Source organism: Morone saxatilis, unplaced genomic scaffold, assembly GCF_004916995.1.
Source record: "Morone saxatilis isolate NCDOM2014 unplaced genomic scaffold, NCSU_SB_2.0 Contig0, whole genome shotgun sequence".
Lineage (NCBI taxonomy): Eukaryota > Metazoa > Chordata > Actinopteri > Moronidae > Morone > Morone saxatilis.
This window is the reverse complement of record NW_023339650.1, coordinates 2,502,991-2,513,828: the sequence shown is the minus strand read 5'-3', so window position 1 is coordinate 2,513,828 and position 10,838 is coordinate 2,502,991. Positions and strand designations below refer to the sequence as shown.

General features: G+C 39.3%; 1 protein-coding gene across 1 annotated transcript in view; it reads right to left on the bottom strand.

Annotated features, from left to right (window-relative positions):
- The window catches only part of si:dkey-225n22.4 (collagen alpha-1(XXI) chain), a 67,361-nt gene extending 64,909 nt beyond the window's left edge, over positions 1-2,452 (bottom strand). Inside the window, exons 1-4 of the mRNA XM_035654270.1 lie at positions 2,374-2,452; positions 2,121-2,257; positions 1,747-1,866; positions 178-294 (exon numbers count right to left, since the gene is read on the bottom strand). Coding sequence (XP_035510163.1) covers positions 178-294; positions 1,747-1,866; positions 2,121-2,257; positions 2,374-2,452 — 453 coding nt within the window. The remainder of the gene's footprint in view (positions 1-177; positions 295-1,746; positions 1,867-2,120; positions 2,258-2,373) is intronic.
- Positions 2,453-10,838: the final 8,386 nt, after the last annotated feature.

The window sequence follows — 10,838 nt, the reverse complement described above, 5'->3', positions numbered from 1 at the left end:
TCTCGTCACTTTTTTTTTTTTCTCATGTCACCTCGGGGGCTCCGTATGGGGGAGCTTGTGACATTATTTTTTTTTTTCACACTGTGATACTTCAGAAGCTCCTTGACGCTACCACTATGATTTAGGGCCACCCAAATAACCTGACTTGGTTTCACTCATGCCAAAAGTAACATTTACCACATCGTCCTGAGATTTGCCATCAGTAACCACCACAGCAATGCGGTTCTTGACCTGGCTGGCTCTTTGGGATGAGGAGAAGACGTGGTCCACAGCAAACTTGATGGCCCTGCCAGTCTGCAAAACAGTCAAAAAACAGTGCCATGATGTTGTGAGGAATCATATGTGTGAACTTGTAGGCTTCCAGCCATTGACAGCCCAAATTGCTGTCACACAAAACCTTTTTATCTCCATGGGAAAACAGGTGTGAATAGCATCAGATTACAAGAGGAAAAGCAGGCAAACTGTTTACCAACATGTAGAATGTCGAGTTCAAAGGGATGGAATATATATTTCTATTCTAAGAACAAGTGATGTAAAGCAAAGCAACCAAATTTAGCATGCCTGGATGTTTATTGACCATTTCTGTGCTCGTGGCCTTGCTGTGTGGTCATGTTGCTGCAGATGCACCTGTAGTGAGTGAACGTTGGCTCCTTGGACCTGCCTAAGTGCAGTCTGCCTCTCCATAACCACCCACAGCCTGCTCCACTTTATTAGTTTCTTGTTTTTGGATGGAGTACTGGAAGTAGTGAAGAAATTTTATAGGACATTTTATAGCACATTTTAGGAGTAAAGGCTGTTTTATTCTTCCACCGCTCCTCTGCAATGCAGGTGTCCCAATCAAAGCAGTAGGAGTCATTAGTGCAGCGAGCCGGGTGTGTATGGAACCAGTAATTATGGCCGTAGACGCACAAGAAAAATGTTGCTTGGGCAACTTTAGCGTGGTCTTGTGCACATCCTTGTAGAGCTTTCATCAGAAAAACTTCTGTGCAAGCCCCAACCAAGCCCAAACCACAGAAGCAGTTTTGGGCCTGAGGCTGATCCAAACCCAAATTTAATATAAATTATTAATAATGAATAATTTATTACAAGCTAAAGTAAACTACATTGTGCATTTTTCAGCGTAAATTATTAACAAAACTAATAAATAACAAAGTCACTCATTAAATACAGTTGCATGCATTATTAATTAAAAAAAAAATTTAAACGTAAGTCTGTCAGAACCTGGTTATGGCAGTTGCTTTGGGCCTCAGGCTTGATGACAGCACTGTCATTAAAAGTGACCTGACAAAAAATTGACATTATGAAAATAACAAGTGGAATGTTAATGCATTAAGTGTCCATGGGGAAAATCCTATAATGAAACAATGGACAGTGTATTCTACATCAGTTTTTTAATAATTATTTTCTCGCCCTCTTTAAAACTCCATGTTCTCCTTATTTTTTAATATCTATAGTGAAATTAATGTAATTTATTAGTTTTTAAAATTGTTAATTTTATGTGCATTTGACTTCCCCTAGGGACTTTACTTTACTTTTTTCATGACGGCGCAGTGGTCTACACACGCAGCACTCCTGCAGTTTCTTGACCTCTTAGCTTTGCCAGTCTGTGTGGCATTGGTTTATTATTCATATTCAGTGTGAACATACAGTGTTATAATAACACACAGTGTTGTATATTCTCATAATACCTGCATGCACATCAGTATTGATAGAGTTGTAAAGATAAAAAAAAACATGGTGTCCTGCCTGTGTGTTTCCTCCCAGGTACGTGATGCTCTGTATGGCCTGGATGAGCTCTGCTCCACCCTGGTGCTTCCCCAGAGAAATCTCCAGACGAGGAGTGTCACTGTACTGGATCACAGCCACCTACAGCAGACACAAACATAAACTAATGTAGGTGTATTGCAGATTTACTGATGCTCTGCAGCACTTATATGGCTGTTGTCAAACTGGCAACAGTGCTCTGGATTTAACAAGAGAAAATAATCAGATGTTAGTAATGAGACTGGCCATGAACAGACTATGTAAGCCTGATGGAAAATTGCTGTTAAATGCAAATGAAAATAACAATCTCACTCCATTCATGCTCAGCACATACAGTATAATATGGTTTATATTACCTGTGTGTAGTGGGAACTGATGTCAAATTGGCTAGTGATGTTGATAAGCCACTGCTTGGCAGTGTCGAAGTCAGAGAAGCCAACACTCCATGAGCCATCAACAATATAGACCAGGTCGTTTACAGCAGTGCTGCAGCCTACACAGGGATCAAAGAGAAGTACCATTAGGTTCAGACTCAAGAGGTCGGTATCTAACGCTGCTGTCATCTCAATGATGCACTTCGTTGGGGTCTATATAACAGGTAGTCCCTACCTGCTCGGACATCGTCCTCCTCTGCAGCCTCCAGGGGGGTCAGTAGCAATATTGCACTCCATACTGACCACAGCAACATGGCTTCGTAGGAGAGCAGCCTACCTAGGTCGAGTCCAACCTGGCTAAATGAATGTGTGAAACAACAAGGGTGTTAACGATGAGCTTTTTCTCCTCCTATCAGGCCAGAATGACCTACACTTTAGTCCATAACGATATATCTTTAAGTAAAGGCCAGAATTTAAAGATCCCCTACAGACGTGTTTTATGACATACACAAAAAATGCATTTTTGAGTGGAGGGGGACTTTAATGAAATTCGCTGTGGATATTCATCACACCTAGATGATGGCCCCTAAATATGTTTTCTAACCCCCTGGCCTTTTTTTCTAGCACCACCATCAAAATGTCCACTTGTACAGGAAAGATATTCTAATCTAACTGGCAGGTCGCCACCACATTTACATTCATGGTCCCAACAGATCCTGCTGAGGCTATAATGTCTGCATTGCATTACACATCTCATGAAATTAACTGAACACATTCTTCTTCCGAAAGGAAATCAACTCTTTTTACTCTTCTGATCCATGGTGCCACCCTCATTTCCATATTTCATCCCCACTAGTGGTAAGGCTCTACAAATAGCTAAATCATGGCCTTTTGTTTATTCCTTCCCACACTTTGGATGCCCTGGGTGTAATATGCATCATGTCCTCTAGGGGCCACTAGGGAGGCTTCAGACTTAAAGCCTGACACTGAAATAAATACCTATAAATCAGTCAGCCGATCTTTGCAGCTTTGCAGCTTCCATTTCAACTCTGAGTAAATACAAAAAACAAAACTGTGACTGTGTGTTGACTCCTTGTGTGTAAATGCTGCATCTCAATGCATTTCATTTTTAACATCTTTCCTTATCTGCGTGATCTTAATGTTTCTTCTGATGTGGAAATGCATAAAGGAATATGCAAATTGGTTCCTAGTTAAGTTCCAGAGTTTTCACTTCCCACAGGAACTAAGGAGTATTTGGTTAGAGAGGGCCTTTAGAGTGTAATTCAACACCAAGCTGAAAATTGTTTTAGTTGAACTCAGTTTAAGTCAAACCTTGCACCTGTAACGTCAGAGTGTATTTAACACACTTCTACCACGGCTTGAGGTCACCCAGAACAAGACTGCTGGTGACTTTGTACTCCATAATACAAATGTATACACACACATTACAATACAGTATGTATGTGTTTCCAGGAATTAGAAGGGCTCTTTCCAACAGTCCATAAAAAGTCTAATAAATAGACTGTGTTGTAATGTTGAGTTGGCACATGTATATGATATATGGCTTGAGAAAGACATTTGACTGCCTTGTGAAATCACCACATCTCTCTTTTCCTCTTCTCTGTCCCCACTGTTCTCCTCTCCTCCTCCTCTTCCCCGTGAAATGCTTTTGTGAGTTCTCATGTTGTGCCATGCGACATATGGTCTAGTAGCGTGTTTTCTCTCCCTGTGTTCATTTTGCAGCGCAAACATGGTTCCGCCGACCACAAGGCTGGGCCGGAGAAAATAACAACGTGAGCGCTGAGATGCTGGGATGGGAAAACAGAAGTATAAACACGGCAGAGCGGGCTGCAGTGCGCTGGCAGAGGATTTAAAGATGGGGGAGGATCAGTCAGCTGAAGAGAGTGCAGCTACCACAACACTTCTTTTACAGTCTCCTCCCAGCTCCCCTAACCCTTTTTCTCTTTCTCTTTTGTTTGACTTGCCATTATAGAACCATATTACACCAAGATACTTCCAGTTGTGACTTTCTGTCATATTTGCTGAATCTTTCACTATATCCTGACAGTAGTACATGAGGCAGATAAACTGTGAAAAAACAGACCCGGTGGATTAATACAAATACCATTAGGAGCACTAGGAAGAGCCAGAGGAACCTGAATTTTTCCCACACTATCTGTCTCCTGTATTACTGTCAGGATAAAGTGAAAGTTTCAGCAAATTTATTATATTATAAAAAAGTTATTTCTATAAAAGTTACCGACTACAGCTTTAAATGTTTCTTCAAACAATTGGTAAAACCATGCCAGTGTTATATAACTGATATAGCTATAGCTAATGTTTTTTGCATTACTGCCTACATGTGAAGAATGAATCTCTAACACAGACTAATAAAGTTACAGAATAAAGGCATTACAGTGAGCACATGAAGACAACAAGCGGGCAAACTTTAAGGGCCCCACAAGGGCTAAATGTGGACTGTCGTATAAGTGTGCACTATACGAGAGCCGTATGTGCTCAATAACATGGCTCCCACATGGGCATACATGGGCCTCTACTGGGTTACATGTGGGGAAAGTGAAAGTTTTTGACAAGTGGCAATCTCCGTGGCCGGCAAAAGAAGCCAACATGGAAGTGACAAAAACTGCAGTTCCTCAAACGGCCACTTAAGGCTGGCTCCAGAAGTGGGTCAATCTCCATAGGGCCCCATATCAAAACATGTTTACAGCCTGGTACAAAAAATTATATTGGTCTCTATAGCTAATTTCCCCATTCATGCCCACTGTAACACCACTGGGGTACATTTTATATAACTGACTCGTTTTAATTACATTAAGGATTAAAGTTATGCATAATTAAGAGCATAACTGCTTTGAGTGACAGGTGGGTGTCATCACAGTCAGCTCTTATCAGTAACCAGGCTTGATTTGGTCCACCCCAGCTCCACCCCTTTTTTCCATTTGTGGATTAGCCAGGAGGTGGCCGAGTCAGGACTGCCAAGATGGTGACGGCCAGAGTTGACCGGCTCTTCAGAAACCTATGAGTGACATCACAGAGACTATCCATTTTTTATTAGGCAATCTATGGTTTTCGAGGGTCCCTTTTAATAATCATTGCTTTAAAGGACCATTGTGTATGATGTAGTGGCATCTGGCAGTGTGACTGCAGATTGCAACTCCCTTGCTTCACCCTCCCCTTTCAAGCACAGAGTAGAACTAAAGTGGCTGCTAAATGCCTGAAAAAAGAGAACCCTTCTATCTAGAGCCAGTGTGTGGCTACTGTAGAAACAAAGCGGTTCAACATGGCGGACTCAATGGAAGGGGACCCACAGTCCCTGTAGATATAAAAGCTCAATCTAAGGTCATAAAAACACAGCTATTCTTATTTTCAGCTCATTATACATTAATAAAAACATCTGCCAGTAGATCCTCTTTTGTGTTACACATTGGACCTTTAATGTGGGCCAATTTCACTAAGACATATGTAAGTTACTGCTATAGAGATCAAGAAGGGAGCCCTGGACCCTCTTTACTAGTGTTGCTTAACAGCTTGAATAATGGGTGTGATTATTGACAATGTCTTCAGATTGACTGGCTTTTAGTTTGCCCTTTAAATTGATGGAAAACCAACCACCACACCCTCACATTCTTTATTTAGAGTTCATGTTTGCCAGACATTTTTTTTTTTCAGACCGCTTGTCTACTGCTGCCTCCTGTTTGGCTAAAACAACTGTTAATGTGTATTTCCCTCTTTGTCTCTCACTCTCTTATCTTGTTAAAGGCCCTGGGTTCCCCCACAAAGGTGTTTTCACTTACTGTACTGTGTGGGCGTGCACAGACTATGCTTGATTAACATCTCTCTGACCCTCCTATTAGTTTAGTTTAGCTTGCACCTGTTCAGGTGACAGACTTACACCTTCATCATTCTCGTTGGTTCAAGTAGGTCTGTTCACCTCATGTAAAACCTGAGCAGAGGAATCAGCAAGAATGCATGAAAACAAAAGGGAGAGCTAATGCTATTAGAGCGATGCTCTTTGCAGTGGAATCAATGTACAGCTATATACTTGATGCCATTTAAGACAAGAAGAAAACTAAGATGAGAGCAGCAATGTGACTGCGTGAATTATGTCGCTATGGTGAAGTGGAGCCACCATTTGTGTTTATTAACCCTTTACCATGAGCTGACATAAGGACAAAACGTGACAGTTTTCCTACAATTCCTAAAATGGACACACTTAGATGCAATGACCATTAAAGGCGAATGTTTTCACCTGCTGTCCGACTAATAATAATTGTGTGCAACTTTTATTTAGATGGAATATAAAAATAGGTGCCTGTCGCATGTGTGTACTGAAAATAATAAAAATACCTCAATTTTTACTGCTTATTCAGGGCATTTTCTACCATTTTTGGAAAAACCCATAGTCCCATGTGCAAAGACTAAATATAGTATGATAAGAAAAACCTATTTTTCAGCCAAACGATTTGACTGAGTATAAAAATTTCTTCAGATTTGTTTGTTGTTGTTTGGAAGTTCAACATTTCAGTTGCAGGGATAAATGGATTAAAATAAAACAAACTGTCAACTGTCAAACCAAACTCCATTCTAAAAACAGGTGTTTTATGGTGGGTTCAACCATCACAAAGACTTTATTGATTCACTTCAATCAGCACATATGTCATTTACTAAAATCATTAATGAACCTGTGATTGTTTGCCACAGACGGACACATACTGACTGCCCGGGTAAAACAGTTTACCCTTTTTATCCTCAGATGACCTAAAGCCACACATCTCTTCTTTTACTGTTCATGGTTCTTTGGGGAAGTAAAGACATTCGTGAACTGTGTTGTGTTTTTTATTATTATTTGATGCGTGAAATTTGATGTAGCAGTTTTTAGGCGTGTGCTACTAAACACTTTTATAGCTCTTGTTTCACTTAAAAGGGGGGAGTCATTCTGAAGACAAGAAAGTGACTTATGGCTGCTCTCATCTGTCCCTTGTTAATGCGGTCAGCAAAACTGTATTTTAAAAGGGTGAACAAAATATAATGAATATAAATAGGGGTAAAAATATACATGTATTTGACCTTGTTTTAAGAAAACAACAGTTAACATTTAAAATTATAGCGCTCAAAGCAGTCAACAAATCCACAAAGTCACAACAGACCTTTCTTTTAGCAGACATTTTAAACTGTCAAACATAAAGGTGTAACTAATAGCATTCTGTGACAGCAGAATTCTGTTCAGGTTTTTCAAGGTAGACTCTCATTTTAGTGCTGCAGCTCTTTATGCTGGTTCATTGGCATGGTTCTAAATGGAACAGAGCCATCATTAATATCATCAGTAACACCTGCTCTTTTCCTGCTGAGGCAAGTCATCACGTCTGCTTTGCAAAAGGTGTATTTAAATCTCATACAGGCAGCATGTCACTGCAAATCAGTAAAGTCAGCAGCTCTAATATTAGGTTGGATTAAAACCTGCGGGTCTAGATACTAAATGTATCATTACATAGACTTACACATTTTCTTGGAGACTTACCCTAAAGGCATTTATGTGATTAACACCAATATATATTTTCGAACCGTTCTTTTCGAGTACTTTCATCCAGAACTCAAATATTACACAGCAAAAAGCTTTCGCACCATGAATAAAGGCATCAACCAGTCACGTTGTATGGAACAGACATCATGTCATCAAAAATGGTAAAGGAAATTGTGACAAAAGTGACAATTACTCCCTCAACACAGACTGCTTAGTGGAATTTACCGACAGGGAACTGCAGCTGAGATGACCCCAATGAATGTGACCCTGTATCGGTGAGTCGCTCTGCAAGCTCCTGACATTTTTCTGCCAGTCCCTGTCTTGCTTTGTCCACAGTAAGTGTGCGCGGATTTATTTTTAGTTTTAATGAGTCACATCGCTGCCTGTATGAATAGGTTTGATGCAATATATAGACAGACGAGTACTTCATATTTTTATGTTGTTTAGTTCTCACCTCCCTGGTGTGTGAAGGCCTTAAACCTAACCATAACCCCAAGTTGCCTAAAACCTAACTTTAATCACTTTCCCTCTAATTTTTACTTTTTCTTGGGTGGATGACTTTTATCCCTAGTTGGACAAGCTTTCCCAACTTAACTGGTGGTAAGAAATATGTCCCCAAAAGTAGCCTAAGTCAGACACACAAATGATTCTTTCACGTAAAATTAACTCTTGAACATATGACCATAATAAAAAGGTTTCCCATACATTTATGAGCTGGGCGTGTGTGCCCACTGATGTTGGGAATAAAAGAGACTCCCAAGAAAAACAACAGCACCAGTCACTGTTCAAATGCCTAAAGTGAACAAAACTTCATCAGGAGTAGGTCAGGGTGGTTGAATGGGTCCACAGAGAGTGTGACTTTGACATGTGAGACCACCATTGATTTCACAGTCAACACTGGTCTCTTTTAACCCTGACCACAATCTTTTCCTAACCCTAACCAAGCCAGTTTTGTGTATAAACCTAACCAAACCTTAACCATAGTGGTGGCAGATCAGAAAATGTTCATATAATTGTGATTTGTTATGGTTTTGGAAGGAACTGACAAACTGTGTTGTCCTGCCAGGGAGGCCTTATCAGAAAATTATTCTGGGTTGTTTTTTAAAGACAATGACAAATTATGTATGATTTTGTTATTGATTAGTTTAGAGGACTTATTGGAATATAAAACAAGTACAGCTGTAGGAAAGCTCTTTAGTTTATAGTAGCTGGATTCACGGAGGAGACAGAGGAGAGCTTCAGTAAGTTCATTTCTATCCAACCTGAGGGGAAATTTGAAAAATGCAATAATGTGTGATGGAAAACACTGTAAATAAATCGTGACCCACATGAAGCATGTGACTTAAACATCCACAGAAGCTTCCGAACCACAGAGACCAAAAATAGTGGCAGATGAAAACACCAGATATGTGCAGAGCAATGATGAAGATGATGATGAAAAAAATGAAGATTTGTGCTAAATCTGGAGGGAAATGTGACTACAGGGTGGATCTAGTGAAATATTCATGGGGTGGCCAGAGGATGGCATGGATTTAGGCATCTCCAAACACATTCAACATTAAATTCTGTGGATGTCTTATCCAGCCAAGTCTCAATGCCAATACAGTTATCTTCAGGTATAACACTGTAATGCAATAAGTTATTTTTGCTGAAAAAAAGTAGTTAAAATGGATTACATTGAAAATTTTAAGTAACACAAACAAACAGCAAATTCTTGATGAAGCAACTTTTGAGACACTAACTTAGTTTTGTAGGTTAATGAAACCTGATGAAGTACTTAATACTAGATATTTTGTTATACAAATAAAAATTACACAATAAAGTCAGTGTCACTTAAAATGACTTGAGCGACATGAGCAAGAATGTTTACCTTACAAAATTGAATTAGTTTTACTTAAAATTTTTGATGTAATCAGTTTCAACATTTTTTTTAGTTAAATTAATCTCGTTTTATATATGTATTCAGGGAGAAACAGCTAGCCTGGCTCTGTTTCAAGTTCAAAAATACACCGCTGATAATAGTAACTAATAGTAACGAATAGAAATATCACCATACTATATAACCCATCACAGTTAAAAAATCAGTAGAGACCATGAGACTTGCCGTGGCAGCACAGTGTTTCTGTTCATGTATCTAATCCAAAGGTTTCACACTACACTCTCATTTGCCAGCCGGGAGGTGGGAGCTTTTCAACTTCACACATCTTCATACCCCATAATCACGTCTCACCAGGAAACTACAGTTGGTTTTATTTTCATCCCCTCTTCAGCACCCTCATTCAGGCACCACTGCCTTCTCCCATTCAGCTTACATGGTAATTGGTACCTTCCAGTGAGAAGGGAAAGAAAGAAAGAGGCACAACTCGAGGGATGTGGGACCTAAACGACAAAAGAAACCTCAAAGTGTCTTTGGATAACTCACAGTTTCCAAATAGCTTTTTGTAATATTGTACCCAGCAGCTGAGATTGCCTGTGTGTAGAAAATGTTTCATTTCCCTGGAACCCATGTTCCATCATTACATTTCAATTAGAAAAGATTCAAAGAACAGTTATGAAATTCTAAATAGTCTGGCAAAACAATGTTTGTGCCACTCTGACATTATGAACTGGCTGCCAGGGTAATATTCAGAGAAGAATGAGATTGTTTATTTGTTTTTATTGTTCCCTCTACAGATGTGCCTGAGATCTCATTTATTAAGGCATTTTCAACAGTTTACATTGGCCAGTAACAACCTCTTAACAAAACAAAATGGGAAAATTAAAGGCATAATAACTTTTGTATTTGTATCTTTATTAGTAAAGCTAATAATAACGTATATATAAGTAGATGAGGACAGTGAGAAGTAGGGGTGTCAGAAAATATTGATACACTTGAGTATCACAATATTTTCTTTTGTGATACTGTATCGATTCTCAAAAGCGCTGTATAGATTTTTTGTGTGTAAACCCCAATACGCTAGGTAGTTGTGAAAATGTAAAGGGAGGGGCTATGCTGTTTATTTATTTAAAATAGGTGTTATGCATATGGTGGCACGCCTGTTGAGCTTACTAATTCACTTAATTAATGAATTACACGTACTTTGTTACTGTACTTAAGTAGTTTTTACAGGTATCTGTACTTTACTGACAACTCTTTATTTTTACTCCTTGAATTACAA